Genomic DNA, 25,113 nt, shown 5'->3' with positions numbered 1-25,113 from the left:
TGCAGAACAATTCACATTTATTAGTTCATACAGCTAACACTCGCTAAACATGCGTTCAACACTTATTGGTCACATTTCCACAGGTAGTCAAGTCACAGAGCAGCGCAGCGGAGCAGGGGCAGGTCAGGCTGACAGGGACCCATGCCGGTCCCACCCCACGAGGGGGACCGGCTGTGCCACGGCGTGCCCCAGACGTGCCGGCAGAAACATTCATTTGGTCGTAGTGTAGTGACGGAGAGGCGGCTCCCGAGAGGCGCCGCATGGTGCCCGCTCCAGCTTGGGCGCTGCGGGGTGAGGGTGGCCGGATGCGCTCTCCTGCCCCAGCACCGGCTCTGAGCGTGCCAACGTTCACCGTGTGTCATGCCGAGGCAACATCCTGCTTCCCTGATTTAAGCAAGGGATCGTGGGAAAAATGAAGTGTTTTACCGGGAGAAACCATCACCTGGAACATCAGTGGAAGGACCTGAAGACCAGGACCAACCCACCTTGGAGATGTCCCCTAAATCAGCGAGGGGCCGACACAAGCAGCAAACCCTCTCGAGCTGCCTAGCACGCCCTCGCCCAGGACGTATGCACAAGGGCTCTGCGAGGTCCCAGGCTACAACCGCAGCCTCTGCATCACACCTGCACCCGGACAGAGCTGGAACCAGGCCCGTGGCTTGATGGGCACCAACAAAAAATAAACCGGCAAGAGCCACTCTGGGGACACACGGCCACAGCCACAGCACACTGCCCACGCTGTAACCAGCGGCTCGGTGCGGCAGGGGCCACGGCGGTCACTGCCATGGCACAGCGGTGCTGGCTACAGCAGGGTGTGCATCGCCGGGGGGCCAGGTGGGACGCAAAGTCAAATCCCGCAGAATGAAACGCTGTGGCAGCAACAGGAACCAGCCACAACCCATGGGAAGGGCAAAAAATACTCCAGCCATTGCCCGCCCGGTTCTTCACTGGCAACAAACACTGGCAGGATTTTGTTTTTCCACACAATCCCTTTGAGATGATAAACAGGATGTCACACGAGGTAGTTTTGTTATGGAAATTGAGTCAATAATGTTATCAACTATTACAAGACATTTTATAAATTGAAAGAAAACAATGAATCACAAAAGGCTTTGTTAAGGTTGATCGTCATCTGGTTTCAATTTCTGTTTCTTTTTGCCCTTGGGGGCGTTTCTTCCACTGAACCATGTTGCTTCTTTCATAGACTTGTTAGAGGTCAGCTGCACAGGAGCTCTTTCTTAATTACTTTTTTTCAAGGGGAAGATATTGCCTGGATTGGCCTCACCAGCTTTTTGCGGAGCTGGTTTAAACTCAGATTGGCAGATCCCGGCCAGTGGGAGTGCCGGGAAGGGGGGTTTCAGCGCTGCAGACTGGTGCTCGGTGCCGGCACTGCCCACGGCTGCATCGGCTGGACAGGCCTTTGGTGGCTCCTGGCAGCCGTAACGGAGCCAGTTCCACAGGCCAGTGACTTCCTTGAGCAGTCTGAGTCTACAGCCTCACCCAGCCACGACGAGAAAGTTGTGCTGACCAGAAGGCGAGACGCTCTAACTCATAAGCGACAGACTGAGGACAGAACACTGGGACTGGCCGCCAGGGAGCCAGTCAATACATTGAGAAATTCCCATTTTCCCCTTTTTCCACAAGCACTCAAACACATTTAACACCGAAAGCAGAAGGATGAGGTAATGTGGAAATACAGACAAACCTCTCCCAGCCGTAGGAGCTGATGTGCCTTCAGTGAAAGCGTGAAGTTACCAAAACCGGTGGTATTTTAACACTTTGTTATTTCCCCATCCAACAGCGCCGGTGAGGAGGGCCAGGCGCCACAGGACGGAGGGGCTGCACTCCCCAGCCACCACCTCCCCACAGCCCGAACGGCACCCCGTGCCTTCCGGGTGCTCTTCCCATTAGACCTGAGCCTCCAGTAGGCAAACTTCCCACAAGCCCAACTGAAAGTTTTTTCCCCAAAAAATCTCCAGGGCGGGGCTTTATTCCGCTTTCAGTGGGTCCTCCAAACAAGTCACGAAAGAAGCAACTGTTGCAACATCAAAACTAGGGTTTCTCTGGGTCACATTTTAAATACTTATCCCTGAGCTTCTGTGTATTGCAAACAACACACCGTGAACCCAGAGAAACGCCACAGCTTGATACTGACGTCCTATGCATTACCCTCGATTTACACATCATCTACAACTTAAAAATTAGCTTCATACTTAAACTAGTTCCCCAAGTTTCCCCCTTTCTCCTGCCTTTCGTGTGGCAGGGATGATTGCCGCTTATTATCCTGAGAAATACAGAAATAACAACATTTTCACAGACACCAAGCTTCATAGCTTCAAATCAGAACCAAGAAAGAAGAAAGAATGAATGGTAAATAGCACATTCACAGGAGAATATTTTTTTTTCTCGTTTTTAAAAATGTAGTAAAGATAAAAGAAATTCAAGTTTGGTTTTTTTTTTTTTTTTTTTTTTTTTTTTTTTAAAAAGAAGGTTGGTTTGAAGGACAAGACAAACTCCTTAACCTGAGGCGGCTGCAGTTCTGCGCCAGAGTCTGAAGAGCGAAGGGCAGGTGCGTGGCGAGGGGGGGACGGGCGGCCAGCGGCACTCGACGCGGGTGCCCCGCTGGCTCTGCTGGCGCCACCGGCTCCCGCGGCCTCGCTCAAAGCATCCCCACAGCACCAGGGAAACGGGTGCTACTCGGGGGGCAGCTCCCCGGCAGCGGGTGCCCCGCAACTGGCGATCCGACTGACCACCCCGCAAATGCCGAGTTCCCCCTCTGGGCTTTGTGTGGTGGGAGACGGCAAAAGCTCAGGATTTAAGAATTACAGGAAAATCCAGAGCTGCACCCCGATGACCCGAAGCTCGCAGCGCCTCTGCGCAGCACTGCGGGCTGGCAGCCACGAGATGAGAAAAAACAAATGCCGCTGGCATTATTAACAATTAGAAAAGTAGCTAACGCAGATGAAAAACGGCTGAAGAGTTGGCTCCTGCTGCGTCAATTTTGCTGTGCCCAGAGCCCATCGGTTTGGAGGTACCTGGCATCCCCGAGCACCCCAGTGGCCGTTTCTGCGCCGGGCGATGCGCTTCCAGCCGTAAAACAGCAACTCGGACACCTCGGCAGAGCCCCTCCGAATGCCTGAGCACTTCAAATTTATGTCCCAAATCTCTGTTCAGATTAAAAGTAACTCTTCAGCTTTCCATCTGCACAAACGCTATGAAGGAGAGGAGGGGGTCAGTCAGCCAATTTATCTTTCAAATCGGGGATAAAAATTGACTTGTCATGGCAGAAAATTCTACCAAAGACTATTATTGTTGATTGATTCCTCTATGACAGAAGGTCAGATAAGCAACAGCAGATAGATACCAAAGATAATGAACTTCCCCCTACTAGCATTAAGCACAAATAAAATATGAGTCCCTGTAAACCGAATGTTACGTGAAGAATGGAACAAAAATTCCAACCTTTCCAGGGTGTCCTTCAAACCAAATTCACAAATACATCTAGTGCCTGACCTAACGTCTCTACGTCTCTAGCTACATTCCTACCTTCTCGTAATACCTGAGTTTGCAATGCAACACATTCACTTTACCCTGTTTAAAAAACACAAGTCGTTAGAGGACTTGGTGCAGAAGATATTAAGAATGACCGTCCGGAGAGCGAGGTTCTGGTCGGTGTATTACCTTCCTCCTTACTTGTCAGTTTAGTAAGGATTTTCGACTCCCTACAACAAATGGGTTATTTGGTAAGGGATACTGCTGCCAATCAACCTTTGTAAAATTTGCGTTATACAACAAAAAGTAGAAGCTTCTTGTCCATTCGTCATCATAAATGAATTTAGGCTTTTTGTTGTTGGTACAGCATTAGTCTTGGGAGTCTATTTTGGATAAACACAGAATACCTAATAGACTATTTTTGTTGGGTATTTGGCAATAAGATGACTGCTTTTATGTACACTAATTAAAACAAACTCTTATTCATCAACAGATTATAATAATTCAGTAACTGTAGAATAAAATTACTCCTATGCAATTTTAACAATTCCTTGAGTGTATAAAACAGCAAGCCAGAAGATAACCCGTAATAAAAAGATCATATCAAGCTATTTGGAAATTAAACTTAAAAGCTGAGAAATACTTTCTAACTTACAAACAGATATACTAAAATCTTCCCATTTACACTTGAGGTATAGGCTGTATGCAGAAGGCTTTCCTGAGAAACACGCGCTGGTCTCATTTTACAGTCAGTAAAAGTAAATGAGATCGACGGAACCGCCTTTGGGTTGTGAAGCTCTCTCAAGCTGAGCTGCTGCTGCGCCCAGCAGCTGTTACCCGTAACATCCTCTTTAAATAATGAGAAATGAGCAGCTTGTGGACTTTTAGGAAAGGGAAACCGTCGAGCTGAGAGATGCCCAAGCGGCATGGCAAAGGTGGCGATGGCGCCGCGGGTCGGTGGCCAGCCAGCAGCGGGGCCCAGAGAGGTCCCAGCGAGCAGGGGCGGCCAAGGCAGGGGTCACAACCGAGGCAGCGCCCACTGCGGGAAGGGGAAGGAAACATGGCTTTGGTGAATGAGACTTTTCTCCTGTTCACCATCACGTTCATTTTGGTCTCGCGGCAGCTTCAGTACCTCTGAGCACTACTCGCTCGGTGCCACAGGACAAGACAAAAAGGTAGCAGCTGGCTCCCCTACCCTGACGGAACTGAAGTTGTTTCCCGAAACATTTTTAAAACAGCATTCAAAAATTTGTTGATGAACCTTCTTGCTACATAAACGTCAGATTCATATCTAAGGACACAGAGAAGGAAATCCAGCCAGGGCGACACAGCTGCCTGCAAGAGTGACCGAGTCTTTGAACGTTAGTTCTTAACGACGGAGATGAGAACAAGAGCATCTCATCCAACTTGCCCACTACCACCACGAGCAGGAAGCCACGAGGTTACCCATGAGGGCACCCCAGTTCAGATAACCGCCAGCACTTCACAATTACTCAAACAGCTAACCAGCCGTCATCAAACCAGTTCTCTGTGCGGCGGTGGGCTGTGGAGGTTGCGAGATGGAAACCCCAAACCTTGCAACACCTAGGACAGAACAGTTTACCAAGTACTGCAGTGAACCCATTTCTTCCTGGTGAGAAGGGATTCCACAAGCAGCAGAACAGTCCTGGCAGGATACGACTATGGATCGTGCATTCCCTGAGTCCAGCAGGGAATGCCACGCCAGAGGACACTGGAGTCCCCTGTCCCGTTACACAGGTCACATTTAACCGCAGGGTGCATTAACTGTCCCCGTAACGGGCTGCTTGGGGTTGCTGCAATGCAGAAGCTCCGCAGTGGTCAGACACCACCTTGGAGGAATACGCTAGAAGGGGCAATCCTGCCTCTTCTCTAAGTAGGTTTTTCCTGCTTTTGTGAACCTAAAATGGATGTTGAGGAAGTGATGAGAAATTACTTGCAGTTCTCTAGCAACAAGAGTACCTTTGTGTAACGCCAGGAGCCTGCTAGGAACTGCAGCAAGGCGGTTTCAGTCCGACAAGAAGGTGTGCAGCGGCAGCGAGAGTCTGGCTGTCAGGCTGGGGACAGAGCCCCCTCCTGCAGCCCCCAGGAGGGGACACGGCAGCAACCCCTCACCCCTTGGGAGCACTACGATCCCGCTGGAACAGGGTTCAGGGAAAGCGCAGGAGCTACCACCCGCACCTGAAAAGTGTCCGGGGAAAAGAAACCAACTGGTGAGACAGACCCTTCCTTCATCTCCACTCCCTGCCTTTTTAAAATTATTATTATATTTTAAGAAAAAAAGCTTGGCACTTCTCTAACACCCACTTCTGCAAAATTGTCCACTTGGGACACTAACAGCTCTGTCGATGTGGTGAGGCCGTTTGCTCTCTACGACAAATGCTTTTGGGTACAAATCATGGAAAGAGCAGTGCGCGAACAGCATCTTCTCCTTGAGGTAGTCTTAGTCATCTCGGTCCCCAGCCCCCAAAATACAAAAGAACTAACCCTAACAAACACTGTAACATTAAACATCTTCACATTCTGTAAACCGCTGGAGAATGCATCTGCTGCATTCATACAGAACCATGTGCATCGTGTTGAAGATCATACATTCAACTCTGTCGTGAAATAAATATATAGGAAAAAGAGTAAAAAAAACAACAACAAAAAAAAAACAACCCAAAAAAGATTCTTGCTACAACGGCAGGGACGGCCACTGCCCCGTCGCCTGCCCGATGGCGTTTGCCCCTCTCCCGGGGTGAGCCAGCTCCCTGCCTGCGGCACAGCGTAAGGCACCGGCCGGGGCGAGCTGGGCTCACTCTTTGCTCACACTCGTCTTGCAGGAATGTAGAACGGCCTTAAAAAGGAGAGGCAGCTGCTCCAGGGGGACGTTCACCATTTTTCCTGGTAAGAAAAAAAAAAACAAAAACAAAACAACCCAGAATTAGCAGCCACTCCTGAATCAGATTTCAGAGACACCTAAGCCAGCAACGCTGGCGATGGTTTTACCTTGAACCTCTCAGAGAAACAGTTAATCATCCTACTGCTACATTAGACATTTGATATTCATTTGGACACAACAGGATTTATTATTTACTGAATCGAAAGCTAAATAAATGGACAAAGTCAGATTAAAATGATTTCTCCACAATGGAGCAGTATTTATAGAAACTGGGAAAGACTAAATCCCATCTCTCCTCAAACTCCCTTGTTGATCTCAACGAGTAAATTACGAGAGCTACTCTGTGATTATTATCTAGTTCGTTACAGTGGAGTAGGATGAAGCATACGGAGCCTTGACACGGGGAAGCAAGTATCTCCCTTTGCCATAACATTCAGGAACAAACAATGTTTTAGTAACACCAGATCTTGTAGATCCAATTAGTGACACAACCGCATTTGAAAGTTCACCTGCACATTTCAGAGGTCCAGACGAGGTGAGACCTGGGGGTTACGCTGCAGAACTGCCCGCCGCTCTGCTTATCACCTGCTCCTTAATTACACAGCATTTCAGGGATCTCTCTGTTTCTTACGAGATAACTACTCAAACCAGCATTTCGCCCTTTTGAGACAAAATGCCTCCGAGATGGAATTGAAAGGAAGAAAATAAAACAGGAACCTGACCGAAGCACTTAAAGGGTGGCAGGTCAGAGCAAGGCACGTCTCCCTGGGAGCGGGACGTCACACCAGCAGCACAGGGACAACCTGCAAAGAGCCGGTCTGGCTGGGGAGCCAGGGGTGACGGGAGATCGGCTTAAGGGTGGGGGAGAAGCTTTGACAGAAAAAGGTCCCCCACAAACATCCTCCACCAAAGTCGACAAGAATTTTGCTGTTATCAATTTTTTTTTTTTAAAGCAAATTTCATAACTTGCACAACGAGATCCCAGTGGGAGAAGAGCTCAAAGAGTTACCTGCAATATATCGTATCTCTGGCAAACACATCATTAAATCCGGAAAACGGTTTGGCTGGTGTGGGTATTTGTACTCCGTGAAGTCCTGGCAAACATACCAATACCGCTTGTTCAGCTGCTCCAGCTGGGACGCGTTAGTCAGACCCCTGATGTCTGAAAACGAGTATGATTAGAGTAATGAAAACATGATGAAAACATCCTAGAAAAGCAGCAGGCTCACACTGATTGTCACTTCTTCGGGAAAGACAAATGGGTTGCTAGAACTGGGTGGGTAGACCCCAAGCTGGGTCCCTGCATTGGAGACTGGTTTCTGACTCCCAGGTGGACAAACGCTAAAACTCCCGTCCCCCCTCCAGCATGCCAGCAGCGCGGACGCATCTTTACACGCGTGTCTGGGCACAGGATTTCCTTCCACGGGAGACCAGGATGAGAACAGCTCACGTCCTGAGCTGCTCCTCTGCAGCTCAAGGGATGCTCCTGGAGATAACAGCTCCAGCAACCTTAAATCCCCGCCTGCCTGGGGCAAAGCAGCTTTATGTCAAGGTTTAGTCCTCTCAGTGGATTCAGCGTAATGCTTCCTCAGACAGAAACGTGTTGATTGTAGCTACATCATCTTGGCTGAGGAAAGCGCTCGACTCTATAATTCAAGGTATCATCATATTTCTCCCCATCTGCTTATGAATTATGTCATACGAGCTTTATAAACTTGTCAACTTCTTATTTTTAAATTTAGCTTTGACAATGTCAGGCAACACGCACAAAGGAAAAATGGCCGTTTCCAAGCTATCAAAGCGGCAGGAAGCCCCGCGGCCAGCGCGCAGCGTGATCAACGGCACCGGCTGCTGGGGACCCGGACGGACCCAGCACGGAAGCTGCGGACCCTCGGAGCAGGCTCAGAGCCATGAGCCCATCTGACGGAAGAGGCATTTATCTGCTGCCCAAAAGCTGACTTTTAAAAATTATTCTCAGGTATTTCACATAAAAAATTGCAAACTCCAACTAAAAATAAAAGAAGACAGGAAGTTAATGAAAATACATTTTGGAAAACAATGGAGACAGCTCGAGAAGTGCATTATCCAGTGTCAGGAAACTGCCCAGGGAAGCAAACCGGAACCTCAGCCCGGCACAGATTGAAGCGTCAGCACTATCTGCTGCTGGAACGAGCTGGGGGGAGGGAGCCCGCGGCACATGTTTACAGACTGCAACTATCTTTCACAGCACAAAAGACTCCGGGGACATTTATTTCCAAAATTACGGCCAAAGACCATCCGTTAAGCATTCGCCTCTCAACAGTTTGCTTCATTTACAACATGAAGAAATGTCCTGCGAAGCCCCAGCACACGGCCGGGAAAGGTGACCCCCAGGCAGTGGCTTGAGGCAGCCCACAGGAGCGGGGAGAGGGACGAGCACCACCCGAGGAACAAAGCCCACCTCTTCCCAACCATTTCAGCTCGCTCCAGTCGTCAGGAAACGGCCAGGATCTTCTCACATGCTGAAGAATTACATGGATTTTGAAATGCCTAGGGTCTTGCAGCAGCCTGGGCTGCCAGGTTTAACACATGGGCTAGTCAACAGGACAACACAGCCCCTTCTTAGGCAGGACTCACTGCCTGCACGTAGACACTTCATTCACCATTACTTTTCACTTGGAAGAGTTAGCATTAGGTATAGAATCTAAAAAGTAGGAACCCAGCTAGGTGACCTAAGCATATCGTCTGAAGGTGAATGTTGTAAAGAGTCAGAAAGACCCAAAAAAAAAAAAAAGGGGGGGGGGGTGTGACTGCTTTTACAAATTCACCCTTTAAAGCAGAAAAATGAACAAATACATTTTCTGGTTGGGTGTGCAAATAGTCAACTATTACTTCAGGAAAAAAAAAAAGTCAGGTGAATTAACTGGTTTTAAAGCATCATTTAGTTAATTGCCTAAACAGTTACCTAAAGCAGTAATACTTTTAGATGACATATCTTTGTCTGATGAAAAGCTCGTTAGCAGCTGGTAAGTCATCATGCACCCAAACCTTATCCAGAAAGGTTTCGCCAGCCTCTCTGCTCTGTTCTTGTTCGGGTATTGGTGCCCTTGGCACGCATGTAAAACGACACACTTACTGTCCTTGGTGCCTGTATTTAAAGGCAATAACAATTGCCTAAGCAAATGAATTAATTCACTTCCAGGATTTCTTCAGGCGGGTACTCAAGTACCCTGCTCTGCACGGAGCACGGTCTGCACCTCGGCAAACACGTGCAGAGCGGTTTCAGAGCTCGAGTCCCTTCGGGGTCTCGCACCCCTTCCTCCCATTTCTCTCAGGGAGGCAAAGGCTGCTCAGACTGTTTCAGAGAATTTCTCAGTGGGGCCGATACCTTCTCCGCGCCGACTCACCTTGATTTAGGAAGTTGATGGCTTTCATACACGCGTACTCCTCGTTGCTGACCTTCAACTGGTTAAATTTGCGAAAGAGGTAGATCAACCGCTCCATCACCTCCATCCCCTCTTCACTGAATCTGGAGGATAGAGATCACAAGTCAACATACACAGGACACAGTCCGTACAATAAAGGCAAGAAGCTTAGTTTTATAACTTCAGAGATTTTAACACCATGCAAGAGAATTAGAAAAGCCCTGTCCTTGGAGTGCCTCCCCTATTCAGAAGACAAGCCGTCCCCAGCAACGTTTCACCTCCCCACGTCGCACCATTCTTCAATTTGTGCTTTCCACCACTTGCAGCAGCCCAGCATAACCCATGCTGGCCACCAGCAGAAGGCGGCCATCCCTGGGGGCCTGGAGGACTCAGGAGAGCTGGGATCAGCGCCGCTTTACAGCTCGCTACAGAGGAACGCTGCTTCTCCGCAACAAACACACCCAACCTCACACCCAAGTTGTTGGGTTTCAAACCCCTCCATTCTACAAAGCTGGAAAGTTAACGTTAACCCAGGCGCTGGCTCTGCACAGCACATTCCAGCGCAGCGGGACTCCCCGGCAGGGCTGGGAACACAGACCCAGACCCTCTGCACAGACACTGCCTCCCACAAAGGCCATTTCCAACAGCTAAAGTGCCTACAGTTTCTCCCTTCTGTGGAGAAATAGCTTTGTTTTAAAGACTGAGGAATTACTCTGACCCGTGTAGCACAGTGGCACACGCGTCTTTTATCTGACAGAGGTGCGGGAGCTCACCTCCCGAAAATTCCCGGGAGTGACTCACAGAGATCCAGCACTTCCACGCAGCTGTTATTTATTGCCTGTTCGTTATGGTTTGTTAATTTTCCTTGGCTGAGAGCTTCTAGGGTGAGACATGCTGCAGGAAGGCTGGAATCCTTCTCATGAATGCAAGTACGCATGAAACCCCAAAGAGCCAACGCTGAGGGGAGCGGAGCTGCAGGCTGGTCTCAGGTTGAACTGCGCAGTCTGAGGAACACACCCCATTTCCTTCTCAACTTTCCCCCCCCAAACAGGAGGTGCCAGTTCCATTGCACGTAATAAATGCATGTCAAGATCCAACCAGAAAAGCACTGCTGCTCGTGTGGCCTGTCAGGGATGCTCTGCTGGGATGTGGATCACCATCCGCGCCAGCCCTGGAGCATCTCACCAGGGCCAGCCCCATCACCGCCCAATCTGTGCCGCCTCCTGAGAACAAGCTGCGCATCTCCCGAGCCTCCACACTCGCCAAGGGAAGCTGGCGCTGGAGGTTGGGCTGGAGAGGGCACACGGATGCACAGGGAATGTAAACCTCCCCAAAATCCCCTGGGAAGTGGCCTGATGGAGATTTTGTCGGTGCAGAACGAGGTCCTCCCACTGAAGGGGGTGTTGGGCTTCTTCAGGAGCAACGCCCTGCGTGTGCACCATGAAAGAGCCACGGCGTTGAGGAATAGGCAGTGGTGGAGCTGGAGGGCACGGGGGGCTGCCGGTGCCTGCAGGGACGCTCCAGGACCATCCTGCACGTGCCAACAGCCGGAATGGCCTCTCGGGAACACATCTCACAGCAGTACCCCCAGTTTCAAAGAAACCGCGTATTGCAAAAATTCTCAGAAGTGGGACAGAAGTGTTTAGGGAAGCGTCAGCTGCGCTCTGGCATTGTACAGCGCAAAGAATAAGAGCCCAGCCAGAAAGCCATCTTTGAATAGAACAAAAATAGAACCTTTTTCACTGAATAATACCTTATTTTGGCATGTGTGTTTGTTTACTTCAAAGTTATTTGTAAAATGCATGGTGGAGTTTGACCTCAGAGAAGTGAAAACAAGCTATCTGAACTCCGGGTCAGTTCTTCAAGAAAGTAATATTGTAAGCGATGAAAGCCTTGTCGGCTAATCTAAAGTTGTACAAGTTTTCTTGCTCTCAAGTTGACATTAAAAATCTTGCAGGTGCAAGATTGCAAAGCTCAAGAAGCTAATGAGCACAAAGACCACTCAGTCGTCTGTTGGGTTTAATTGTTTTTAGAGCATGCACATTTTTACCAGCCACTCATCACTTCATAAATCCAGGAGAGCTCTTCTCTCATTCCTGCAGTTGAACTGTCTTACTTTTCTCCGCATGCTTTCCTCCCCCTTTCGAACAAAGCTGTTCTGTTTTTCACAGCCCTATTTCTTCTCGAGGACTGACTCCTCCACACACTTTTCCTCCCAGTTTACACCAGGCAAGTTTCTGGCTGGGAGTTATCGGGATCAGCTGGAGAGGAGGGGGAGGGAAGCGCTATCAGGAGTGCTGGGGGAGGTCAGGAATCTATTCATTTCATATTCATCTCCAGAAAAACAGCACAATAAAAGAAAGCATTTGATCTAGCAGGCAAACAGAACGTTTAGCCAGTTGTTAGAAGTGATTAAAACGCAGGGGCTGTGGAGCTCATCCTATGCCTGCCTTCATCACCTACCTAAGCATCAGCACGGCTCCCGTCATTTTGCTAAATAGGAACAGAAATTAACCCCAAAGTGCCAGACTGTCACAGCTCAGTGGGGTTTCTTCAGCCAGCCATGAGATCTAATGGACTGTGGTTTGCAATCGTTACTGATCAATGCCAGAGGAAACAGGGGCTCTCTGAAAAAGCCCCAGGTGGGGCACCACTCTGTAAGAGCCCCTCACAAATCCAAAGGGACGAGCTTTTCCACGCGTGCATCGGACAGGGGACACCCACGGACCACCCCACTGCCGCCTGCAGACAGGCACGCTACGGCTGAACTGCACGAAGACAAGCGGGAGGGTGCCGTGCAGCTCGAGACCCCTCATATCTGTGCAACTGCCCGCTAAAAGGCTTTTTCAGTGTGCATTTTCCCGTGTTACTAATGACAATTAACGATACTCAAACAGCTAAATCAGAAGAAGAGACTGCAGAAACATTCCACTCCCAAGAACACCTATTTTCATCCATGTGCACAGATCTTCTCTGAAGGACTTTCAAGGCGACCAGCTCTGAATTGCTGGTTTCTGAAGGGCGAGGATTCCTCCTTTGTCTTGTTGTCTTACCTTTTGCTTGTATTTATCACACACCCAAAATGAAACAAACACTTGTCTTTTGAGGCTCTGACCAGGACAGCAGGAACAAAAGGACGGCTGAATGCAGAACAAGTGTTATTGTGGGTTTCTATGACCCTCACTGCTCCTCGCAGGAGCAGCACCAGATGCACCATGAATGGCTGGGCAGAACATCACCGTGGAGGAACCTGCCCCAGGAAACGAGACACCTGGGGCCAGCTCTCAGCTCCTCCGCCCTGGCCTCAGCCAGCCCCTCTGGTGGGCAAAAAGAGACACACAAAGGAACCTCAAGGAACCGTTTGATGCTGCGACGGCCGAGGGCCACAGCAGAATTTTACATCTCTGCTTATCAGACACTTCCATCCCCTGGTGACTCTTGCAAAACTGCCAAGGCCAGCAAGGGCAGAGCACAGACAGGGCAGATGTTAAAGGGAAGGGTGGGCAGCAGTTTCTGTAAATCCTACGTATTCTGCCATAATATTGTGAGATCGCGAGTCTGCTACCAAAAGGAGGATCTGTCTGGCACCAAGACCACAAAACAAAACACCCAAATCAAAAAAAAAAAACCCAACACCCTCACCAAAATGATAAATGAAAGGCAGGTTCCTCAGAGCATCAGATAGTACGTACTACGGAAAGAACAAGAGCTAAGTTGCAACATCTTTAAATTTATGTAATCAAAACAATGAAATAGCAATTAATAATGAACACTTTGATAATACAGACAACCAGCTTCGTGAACAGCCTTTACACTGGCCCAAAGGGTTTTTAAATAAGACCTTCTGTCCCGCATCTCAGGGTTACCCAAAGCGTTGGTTAGTTTTACTCTCCCCATAAAAAAGGGGGTTTGTAGCGCTGTGCTGGAGGACGATAGCATTGCTACAGGAACTTCAAACACCTTCAAACACGTGTACAGCACCCGCACCTTCCCCTGCAGAAGGGAGTTCTGATTCATCACTGACGAACCATGGTACTTTCTAAGCCTGGAATAACCACTCGCTAAAAAATAAAAAAGGAAAACAGCCACGGGTGAAGAGGTGGTTAGCTGGTCACAGGGCCAGAAACACGCACCCAACCTCCATCCTCCTGATGGCTCCTCCATCTCTAGAACTTGCTCCCTTTCCTGCAGGTTCTGCCTGATGTCTCACCTGTGCAGCTCGTCATCAGAGGGAGAGTACTTGGAGGTGACATCCGCGAGGTCACCAAAGATCTGCTTGCTGTAAACAGTCAGCGAGGAGAGCAGGATCAGCTCCTGCCACGTAGAGCTGAGCAGGCAGGTATAGTCCTTGATGGAGAGCTCGCAGAAGAACGGCAGCTTCTTGATCCAAGCAATCTGCCTGAAAAGCAATTCATCCGCCAGACGACACAACAACGCAAACAGCTCTGCCTGAGTCACTTTATACCTGCAGGCACAGTTAATATGAAGGCATAAAAACAATTAACAACATTGAATGACATCATCTGACAAGGCACTTGAAAAGCAAGGCAAACGCCACATGAATTCACGTTCAAGTGCCTACCGTGCCGGTGCCCAGGGTGTGTCACCTGGCACTGGGAGCAGCGATGGCCATCACCCCGATCCCCAGGCTCACCCACCCGCCAGCACCCAGCCTGCTGGGCACGGGGTGGCCCCGCAGCTCTTGCCAGTGGATTGACTACCCAGCTTTTTTCCACCCATGTGTATTTTTCCAGCTACCGCGCTTATTACCATGCCTTTTGTACAGCTAATACAGTCTCAGGGCTGAAACCCATCACAGCCCACTCCCACACAAGGGCACAGGCCTCCCATGGACGTGGTCTGGTTTGCTGCTTGCACTACAGCTACATCTTCTCCCAGGGGAGATGCTCCCTGTGCCCATGGGGCCATGACAGCAGGCACCCAGCCGCCCCCCTCGCCCCCCCAGCAGCCTCCACCGCATGAGCTGGAGCCATGGGTGCAGGCAGGGACAGTCGGATCCCAGGGACAGCCAGGAACACGCAGCCCCAGGCAGCCCCTGGCACCACTCACCCGTCCTCAATGAGCATCGGTGTGCCCAGTGGCTCCAGGTCCTCTGCTGACACCAACTGATTGATAAGACTGTGTGACTGCGGGTCCAGGCTGCGTGTCTGGGGGGGCATCAGAGCTGAGTGAGCAGAATAGCTAAAAAGGTGCGGGAGGTACTGATAGTGCGTGGACACCGGCGTCCCAATATACTGATCCCTGAGTGCAGCGAATCCATTCAGCTCCACGGACCTACTGGAAAAGGAAAAGCTTTTTAATATACCCCCAAAAATCCACCTGATTCATTAAAATTTTGCATTCAGCTATATCAGAAATGTTAATAAAAATAGGAAAATAAACAGTATGGAAAATGCCTTTGTATTTAAACCCTGCACTGGAAATAGCTGAGAGTGTGCAGACCAGACACCTTACACTTGCCTCACCTCGAGCCTGGCTCAGCGCTCGTTCTACTAACAGAGACGCGGGAACTGCTGCCGAGCAGCCACTCGGAGAGTAAAACAGAAACCCAACTGTACAAAGCATTTCCAGCCCAGCTTCCTTAAAGGGCCAGAATTTAGGACAGTAAACTATTTACCCAGCCAGTGAACACAAATAACTCCCAGCTTAAGATGCAACTGCAAGCAGATGGAACGCAAGCCTGAGCTTCTCGCCATGTTTGCCATCTAAGGCTACGTCAGGAGGCTGGCACTAACAGTAACTGACCTTAATGTAACACCACCAATTAGTAACCTAAATGGAGTCATTTATTTTCAAAATCCCAGCGCGGTGCAGAAAAAGAGCTTATACAGAATGAGCAGCGAAAGGTAATCGAGTTCCCGTGATCTGCAGAAAAAGCTATCAATACAAACCAAGAGATATATTTTAAATATAATTTTAACTCAATATTGCCTTCTTTTTCATTTGCTCACGAGCATTTCACCTCCCAGTTCAATCCTCTGCAATCCAGTGGCTGGCTGTCTTAAAACACAATTAGAGACGTGAGACTCCACAGGACGCTCAGTTTATGCAAAGACACGCTCACGGCGCATTTTTCCTACATTGACCCAAAGTACGAGTCAGGGCAAGACAGACAAGATCACTGCAATATGAAATTCCTCCAGAGGCCATTCCCACCTTGAAGACGGAGTAGAAACGGGTGAAGGCTGGTTGCTCTCAGAAACTCCATTTCCAGGGGAACTATGGTCACTGTCTCCGTTGTTGCTCCATGACATGTTTGCCTCTCCCTCAAATTCTTGCCCAGACATAATTCTCTCAATCTCTTCCTCTGATATCTGTCAAATACAGGACCATTATCGTTACTTCAGCTGAGAACAGAAATAAGGCAGAGCCTCGGTCCACGGACACTTTGGCTGTACGGCCACATCCAGCAGAGCCAAAATCACCCCGCAGCAGGAGAAACGCTTTGCCATTCCTGCGGGTACTGCACCTTTCCTTTACATTGAAAAATGCACATGAAAAATTCTGTTTACAGCTAATCGTGGTGACCTCCAGTGCCTGCAGTACAAGTGACGATAGCACAGCAGACAGGAACAGACACATGAGAAGATGATGTCAAACACTCGCAGCCACCAGCCGTAAATCAGACGCTGTCACACAGTGAAAAACCTGGGAGTAATTGAGGCCAGTTCATGGGGAACATCACTCAGTACTCGGGAGAGGCACAGGCAAACGGAAGGTGCAGTGGGCTCTGGTTTGATAAAGCAATTGAGAGAGGCAAGGTGACACATATAAAAAAAATGTTTACAGGGAATCATTGTTCACTATTTTTCCCCAGATAAGAACGAGGTGGCACCTAAAGAAGAAATCAAGCACCTAATACTTAAAACAGGAATTATAGAATAACAGATAGGAAGTTAAAATGGACTAAAATAAAAAAAAAATGAAGTTCCCTTAAGTATAGAGTTTCAAGAAAGAGCTAGGTATGCTCCTGGAAAAGTGTTGGATTCATAGTGGGGAAAATGCAACGTAATTGGTTTTGTGCTTTTTTTTCCCCCCCTAATTCTGTGCACGTCCCTCAGCAAGACTGTCACAAAATATTGAAAGACCTGGAGTTAAAGTGCTGCAAGAAAGTGAAGTGAACTCTGAACATCATTTTCAAGAGCCAAACATTGCCCAGACAGTTTATTCCAGTCTTGCGAAAGCCCAGAGAAGCTCTGGAAGCTTACCCTCACAGAATCCGAAGAGCACAATGGCTGGACAGTCTCACCCCAGGAGAGGGAGCCCACGGCATGAGCTACGGACCAGCGCTGACCCATCGCCCAGGTCTCAGGTGGGCGAGGGCCCGCGCTGGCCAGCAAAGGCTGCTGGTTTGCTACGGCTACACTGCTCGGAGAGGCAGCAAAAATTGCTACCTGGCCAGAAATGAAATGTTTGTTTTTCCTTGATAGGCAGGCTTTAAGAATCAGCAACTAATGCTGTTATAAATAAGATGTTTGCAAATGGCAGAAAGCGTTCTATCATTACTAAGAGACATTCCTGTTTGAGCTAGGCGCTCCCTGACGCCGACCGCAGCACGGCCGCGCCGCCCAGCTCCTGCCTTTTCCTCCCTCCCCCACAGGGCACCTGGCTGCTGGGCTTCTCCGGTTTGCGTTCGGACTGGGGTGAGTAGTCTCTTCATAGGCACAGACAGCCACAGAAAAAGCTTTCAGTGTTATTTCTATTTTATTAAAATAAATAGTAAACTTTTAAACGACCTCTTTTCTAGAAGTGAGCTGAAAATGGCCATCATTTCTCAGGCGTGCAGTACAAGCTGTTGTGCTGAATTACCTCGCGCTTTACAAGACATCTCCAGACAAGCTGCGCCATCAATCAGCCAGACGTTTACTGGGTGCCCTGCTCGCAGGACTGCAGGGCCCGCAGCAGGCAGCCGCGAGATTTACTGGGTGCCGCAGAGGGACGGACGTCCTTGTGCCGCTCCCAAAGGACAGTGCCGCGGGGGCCGGGGACTGCCCTGTGCTCACGCAGGCACCCGGGGACTGCGCCCGGTCCCCTCGGGGTCAAGCAAGCACCAGCTTTATGTACAAATCTACTGTTGTAGATGTGTTTCTAACACTTGCAGAGAGTCAAAGCCCCACGACGCCAGCAGAAGGCATACATGGGGCTGGGAAAGGCTCGGTCAAACAAACCCCCCGTCGCCATTCCCCACCGAGCTGCTGCCGCGGCACAAGCCCAGCACCCCCTGGGGTGAGAGCAAAGGCTGGAGGGATCCCTGGAGAGACGGTTGGACATGCTCACCTGGACAGGTCCGATGCTTTTGTTTCTGCCTCCCGGCATGCCATCCTCTCTGATTGCTGAAAGAGAGCATCCAAACCTTGGTGAGGAACACTACTGTTCGCTAGTCCAGAAATACACAAGAAGGTATCTACTATTTTGAAAAAAATATTTATATCTTTAAAGATTCGTTTTGTTCATCGAAGCAGTTTACACAGAAACCCCCGGTGCTTCCCAGGGCACCGGGGAGCGCGAGCAGCACGCACCACCATCCTCAGCCCAAAGGGCGCAAGCCCATCGCTGGGGCTACAAGCGTCACTCAGGGAGTTCAGTATTTCTTCATGTGATCCCATAGTGACAGGTAATGAAGGAATAGCAATCCTTTACCATAATTAATTCCAGGATAATTTGAGAGATGGCACACAGAAAGCAAATGTACTTCACCTCCAGAAGTGAATACCCACGGCTGCTAGAAAATGGAATGCAAATGCTGGTGTTTCTACCTCCGTTGCAGGCAGCCCTGAACCACCATGAGCCAGAGAGACCCCCGGAGCCCACGCTGCCGACAGCCACAGACAGAGCACTTCCCTGGGGACTACCCACACCACTGCCGCTTCCGTGGGCTGGGTCTCCTGCAGCTACCACGGAAAATGGAGGGAGATGTTTGACCCAGCCAGTTGCATGTGAAGTTTAGCACCTGAGTTACTAGACCCAGCATGCAGTTCTGTTTCAGCAGGGCAGCCTAGTTTCTCAATATGGCAGCTGCATTTTTAAGGCTCTTTAAATAACTTCCAGGGAGCTTCAGTGAAGTCCAATTAAGGGGATTATCTCAGAGCTGCTTCTCCACCTTCCTCTTCCCTCTGCTTTTCTCTTTCCTGGCAGGGCAGCCCTGCGGACGCTGGCAGGTCGGAGGAGCAGCCCTGCTCCTCGCACGCCTCCTCTCCCGGGCTGGGTCCCCCTGTTTATCGGGTCCCAATCTCTTTCCCACCACGACCTGGACAGACTTGGCAGCGGGCTCTCCCCAGCTGCGCCGTGACCTTGCTGCTGCCGGCCGGCCTCACCCTGTGCCGCACACCGGGCTGCTGCCCGCCCTCCAGAAACAGAAAAAAAAAAAATCACACTAAATTTTTAGGGAAAAAATTGTGTAGCAGGAGAGCCACACTGCTGCTGGAGTTGAGGTGCCCTCAGCTCCAGTCACCCCCATCCGCCTCGGTGCTGTGCTGGCAGCGCGGGCATCACCCACGGCACGGGCGGCACGGCAGAGCCACGCACAGGCTGGGACACAACCTGCCTTTTCCTGATTTCTCACCAGTGAGCCGAGCCATGCAAATCACCCCACAAAACTGTCCTGACCATTTACAGCTCACCAGCCGGTGACCAGCAGCACAGCGATCCCCACGGCACCTTACAGCGCGTTACGAGATCAGCAATACGGTTTTAATCCTCCTAATGCAAAGGCTGCCACCTCCATAGCCCAGCAAGTATTTTTATTTAAAATGCCAGATAGCGTTCATTTAAACACACTGGAGAAGCCTCGAACACAGGATATAAAACCATTACTGTTCGCCTTTACATCACGCAAATCTTTTAAGATACAGCAAAACAACAAACTCATTTTAACAAACAAGGCTGTTTATTTTCTATGAAAGGTCTTTCCAAAAAATATTAGTTCCTCATTAAAAAAACGTGATGATGTAAAAGTAACCCACCATGGTTAGCTCTCTGTTACTCCCTTCATTTTTTTTTTTTTTTTAAACTTAATGGAACTATATTAACAGTTTTCCAATTTGCGGAAAATTTCTCTAGTTTTCCAAAATATTTTATTGCTAATTGTGATTCAGAAAGCTTCTCAGCTTTCCCATTTCAAGCCATGGGCATAAATTTGTCTTTTGATTTCAAAGCGTATTGGAGCAGACATTAGCTGACATCAGCTTACATCTTCCTTTTCTACGTCCGCATTGTTTTACAGAATCCCTTGGCAAACCTGCCTCTGTGGAGTTTACAGTTTTTCTTAACCATGGAGACGATGTTGGCTGTCACCAGGCCGGTCTTTATGCTCGGGTGGCTCCTGCCTTGCCCACAAGCAGGGCAGTAGCTCTGCCCCGTTGCCCGCGGAGCCGTGCTCCCAGCTGCGCTGGTTTGAGGCACTGGCTTCAGAGCGGCAGGGTCGGCCCTGCACTGCTGCGGGCAGTGCTTTGCCCCAACTCCGGACCCAAACCAGGTAAAAGCTTTCACCTCCCTGTTGAGATCAGTCTGTGTTCAGCTGAGCACGTCCCAAGAGCAGCAGGAGCCATTCAAACCACAGCTCCACCCAAGGCCTTACCCAAGCTCAGGCATGCTATTTTAAGATGCTGACATTTTCCAGCATCTGGGGGTTAAAGGAACCCCGTTACTCTTGATGCAGTTACTGGTGCCACAGCAGTTCTCTGCTGGCCAGTGGCTCCCGCTCCCCAGGCTGCCGGACCGCCCGGGCACAGCATCCCACAGCAAGATTTACGGGATGCCAACCAACTTTGTTTATTTTTGCAAACTCTTACAACCATTCCTGGCTTAAACAGAAGCAAAACCCCCACAGCAGGGAGGTTCTTGGCAATACCTCCATCTGCTGCAGTACCTGACTTGGGTATCAGAGCCAGACGCACGTTCTGCTGCGGGGAGCGGAGCCAGCGTGGACCAGCACCGTGCCCTGCTCTCCCACATCGCACCACGCTCAAGGTGCTTCGCTTAAATGGGGTTTTTGGAAGTCTTGCTGGTTGCATGACCTAGCCAGGATCCGCAACAAAAGTAGCGATGTTTTTGTCGCTGGTTCATCACAAAAGGCTTCAAGAGACCTGGGTGGTTCTAACACACACCCCCCCCCTCCAGAAGAGCCGTCCTGGTACCGCCTGCACGACACAACCTCTCCTCAAAGCTGGTTTTCCTTCCGATGTCAGCTCCGCGCCTCCCCCAAACGCACACCCCGCTACACTAACGAGAGCTGCCATCACGGCCAGCCGCAGGGAGCCCCGCAGCGCGCCGGGCCCGCTGGCTCCCACCGGCGGGGGCGGGCCCGGGGGGCCGGGAAGAGCCGGGGGAGGCGGCGGCCGGTCGGGCCGGCAGGTGGCGCTGTGCCCCCGCGGGTGAGCCACGGGCGGCCGGGAAAGGGCCGGGAAAGGGCCGGGAAAGGGCCGGGAAAGGGCCGGGAAAGGGCCGGGAAAGGGCCGGGAAAGGGCCGGGAAAGGGCCGGGAAAGGGCCGTAACTCAGACTCACAGAATGGTCTGGGCTGGAATCATAGAATCATAGAATTGTTGAGGTTGGAAGGGACCTTTAAGATCATCGAGTCCAACCTTTAGCCTACCCTGACAAGAGCCACTTCTAAACCATGTCCCTCAGTGCCCCATCTACCATTTTTTTAAACACCTCCAGGGATGGTGAATCCACCACCTCCCTGGGCAGCCTATTCCAATGTTTAATAATCCTTTCAGTGAAAAAGTGTCTCCTAATATCTAATCTAAACCTCCCCTGACGTAACTTGAACCCGTTTCCCCTCGTCCTATCACTTGTCACCAGGGAGAAGAGGTCAGCCCAAGGAAGGGACCTTTCAGACCATCGAGTCCAACCGTCCACCCAACGCTGCCCAAACACCACTGACCCGTGTCCCCCAGCACCACGTCTGCCTGGCTTTTAAATCCCTCCAGGGATGGCGGTCCCACCACTTCCCTGGGCAGCCTCTTCCAAGTGCTCGATAACCCTTTCAGTGTAGAAATTTTTCCTAATTTCCAATCTAAACCTCCCCTGACGCAACTTGAGGCCATTTCCTCTTGTCCCATCGCCTGTTCCTTGGGACAAGAGACTGACCCACAACTCTCTACACCCTCTGTTCAGGAGGTTGCCCCAGCTGATAGAGCCCTGAGCTGCCCCACTGCAGAATCCCACCGCAGACACTTGAAAGAATAAATGAACCCTGACAGCGCTCCTGGTCACCAGAACTACACCCTTTGGGTAAAAGATCACCAGGCACTAGCCTGCCTCCCCATCACATAAGCCTCCCCCAGAGTATTTGTAATCCAAGCGGCCAGCAGGTAAGCTTCCCCTCTCAACTCCAGGATAAGGTTTCTAAGGAAGATCCTGGTGGATTTACTGTAAATTTATGGAAGTTTTAGTGCTTTGGACAGGCGGCTTTCATATGAGTGATGACACTAAAGGCATCAATAGCTGCATTTAAAGTACATGAGATGACGCTTTGGTTCGTGTGGCCAGGCAGGGTCCCCCCCGCCATCACTGCACGCCTTGGGGGAGCCCGAGCAGCCCCGGAGCTACAGCAGCACCCGCTTCTGCACAGACTCCTGTCTGCTGACACTGAACCAAGAAATCTCTGCTTTTAATGGGCAACAACATTTCCAGAGATTAAGAAGTCAAAAGATTGGAGTGAAGAGTAGGGATATGACACTGAAATAAATCCCAGTCTATTTTTTTATTATTAGTTTCTGAGCTACTTACGACTTTCCATCCTGGAGATGATAGCGTAGCATTTCATCACCCCTGCACATGTGGGGAATAAGGGGTATCTGTCCCTAACCCAGGTCACACTTGTCTCCTCAGTGACCTGGTACCTGGCAAAACCACCTCCAGCATTCCCCAGCTCCACATGGCGCTGCCGGGAGCCAGGGCCATCATCTAGAGCCGGGCACTAAGGGAAGATCCTCGCACCTTATCACTGGGCAACAGCTGTGGGTCTAAGCTCCCATGGCAACAAACAGGTAGAGCCTGACTGAGAGCTCCTGGGACTTTAAAAGCCTATTTAAATGCACAAATTTTTGCCCCATCAGTAAAGTGAAGCACAGAAATAGTGACCACCTCACTCGGGATAAATGCAGGGACAGATCCGCCAGGAAGGACAGTAACAAACTGTTACCTTCCCTGAAAACAGGAATCACAATGATCAGTTCTCCAAATACTTATACGTGCTTTCAATTCACACAGATTTTTCCTCCAATACACTAACAAAGTAGTTGAGGAAGAATTTTTTATCCATTTGCTGAAGCTTCACTTTTTCTCATCAAGAATTTGGGAGGCAGAACTGCAGAACAAGACGGCAGCTGAGGAAGGGTAGCACCCACTGCTGACACCGGCCCCAATCTGCTCCCCCACCAGTAAAAAACTCACTTCTCCTTACCTTTTCGGTTCATGCCCATCTGGAGGCATTTGAGCAGCCGGCAGTACTGGCATCTGTTGCGCTGTTTGCGTGACATGACGCAGTTCTTGTCTCGGCTGCATCTGTAAACCCGCTTGTTGCAGATGCTCCTTTTGAAGAACCCCTTGCAGCCCTCGCAGGAGATGATCCCATAGTGCAGCCCCGTCGCTCTGTCCCCGCAGATCAGGCAGGTTCGCTGATCCACCCGCTCATCTGCGAGAGAAGAGAAAGGCTTTGCGGTCAGCGCATGGGCTTCACCGAGCGATCGGGAACTCTCCCAAGGGGACTGGGAAAGTCTCGTCACCCCATGGCCTGCCGGATGGATGTGGCACAAGCACCGGTGCCAGCAGCCTGACACAGCCCAGCACAAATCCAGCTCCACAACCACCAATAAAGTTATTTCAATTCAACGTACTCATAAGATATCAAGTCCAGAAACAAGTTTTCTTAAAAAACAGCCTCTTAGAAATGCCCTTAGTCACACAATTTATCAGAAATGGAATTAGTTTGTGAAGCGAAGCACTGTTTTGATCGCAAAGAGCTCATGTTATAGCTATTAGAGGCCACGTTGCTGCAATCCCTGCCTCTGCCATCAAACAGGGTCTCCTCCTTCCATGGGCAGGAGGTCAAACCCACCACCGGGGCCAAACGAGTCCCCGAGCAGCTTCCCTGGCACCGCCTTATGTATTCCCTTAACGAAGAACAGAGATGAGAGCAAGGAATTGGATGATGTGTCCTCATCAGTGTGGCACGAGCAGTTTGTTCCCAATATACAGGCTTTTCTCTGAACATTGATCTCGGTGCCGGGTGGTGCCAGCACCCACCATGGGCACGCAGGAGGAAAACCCTGGAGTTTCTGTAAGGTTTGACAAAGAGGCGTCCAGCTGCCGGGCTGGTGCGGGTCCATCACTGGAGGATGGCTGCAAGGGGAGGCTCCATCTGTCCCAGCGCCGGGACAGGACTTCCGGAGTGAGGGCAAGAGCCTGGCTCTCTTCAGCAGCCTCCATCCAACTTCGTGCTGTCCTTAGCAGAGAGGAACGGAAACAGCAAGGGGAAAAAGGGTCTGAAGTGCCTCAACCGCACAGACCAGGGTGTGCGAATATGGAAATCGTGCTGGGCGGACACCAACGAACAGAAAACACTGTCACACCTTATGAATTCCTGGGGCAGACAGAGAGACCCGGCCACCTCCTCGCTTCCTCCTGCGGCTCCAGAAAAGCACAAGTAAACCCCCAGAACCCAGTTATTACAGAAACAACTCTACAGTTAAGCCACAATAATGTGATTTTACTGTTCCTTTTCTAAATCTTGGAAAGGCCTTTGGATGGCTAAAGATGTAAGTTGTAGGACTCCCAGCAACAGGACCTGGCAGATTAAATTGTAAGGCTCTATCATTGCCCCTGAGACAGCGCAGGGACAACGCGCAGCTCAGCCAGGACCCATGAGCAGGCAGTGATCTCCGCAGGCACGGGAGTCAAACGGAAAGGAAAAAGTAAGTTCTGGCTGAAGAGAGCCAGGCGGGTCCCCATTGCCTTGCATCTGCAGGGAGGCCTCGGCCTCACACCGACAGACAGCTACACCGCAGATAACGCCAGCAAGTCGCACCAGCAGCTTTTCCTGCAGCAGATGTTTAGAGCAGCCGAAGAGCTTAACCCCCCGCACGCCAGGGCGATCTGCCTCCCCCCCAGCGCCTCAACCCATCCACAGCCCGAGCGCTGCAGAGCTGCGCTTCAACGACGGGCACTACTCAAGTACACCCAAATCTGCAGTACACTTCATGGGCTTGCTCTCCCGAGTGTCAAATAATCGTTACCCAGATGACCAGGTCACCCTGGCCGAGTGAGGCAGAGGCACCGAGGAACAGAAA

The 25,113-nt window shown here is 50.3% G+C and overlaps 1 protein-coding gene across 4 annotated transcripts in view; it reads right to left on the bottom strand.

Moving 5' to 3' along the window:
* NR6A1 (nuclear receptor subfamily 6 group A member 1) overlaps positions 1-25,113 on the bottom strand; it is a 92,389-nt gene continuing 67,276 nt past the window's right edge. For 3 of the 4 annotated variants that reach the window (XM_074608700.1, XM_074608702.1, XM_074608703.1), the window contains 8 exons: positions 23,229-23,459; positions 18,097-18,152; positions 15,976-16,133; positions 14,869-15,096; positions 14,009-14,263; positions 9,781-9,902; positions 7,404-7,556; positions 1-6,396 (listed from right to left, as the gene is read on the bottom strand). In XM_074608700.1, the coding sequence (XP_074464801.1) occupies positions 6,308-6,396; positions 7,404-7,556; positions 9,781-9,902; positions 14,009-14,263; positions 14,869-15,096; positions 15,976-16,133; positions 18,097-18,152; positions 23,229-23,459 (1,292 nt within the window). In that variant the 3' untranslated portion in view covers positions 1-6,307. The remainder of the gene's footprint in view (positions 6,397-7,403; positions 7,557-9,780; positions 9,903-14,008; positions 14,264-14,868; positions 15,097-15,975; positions 16,134-18,096; positions 18,153-23,228; positions 23,460-25,113) is intronic. The other variant, XM_074608701.1, reaches the window with a different exon arrangement.

This window comes from Larus michahellis, chromosome 15, assembly GCF_964199755.1.
Source record: "Larus michahellis chromosome 15, bLarMic1.1, whole genome shotgun sequence".
NCBI lineage: Eukaryota > Metazoa > Chordata > Aves > Charadriiformes > Laridae > Larus > Larus michahellis.
Note: the sequence above shows the minus strand (reverse complement) of the source record. Positions and strands in the feature narration are given on the sequence as shown.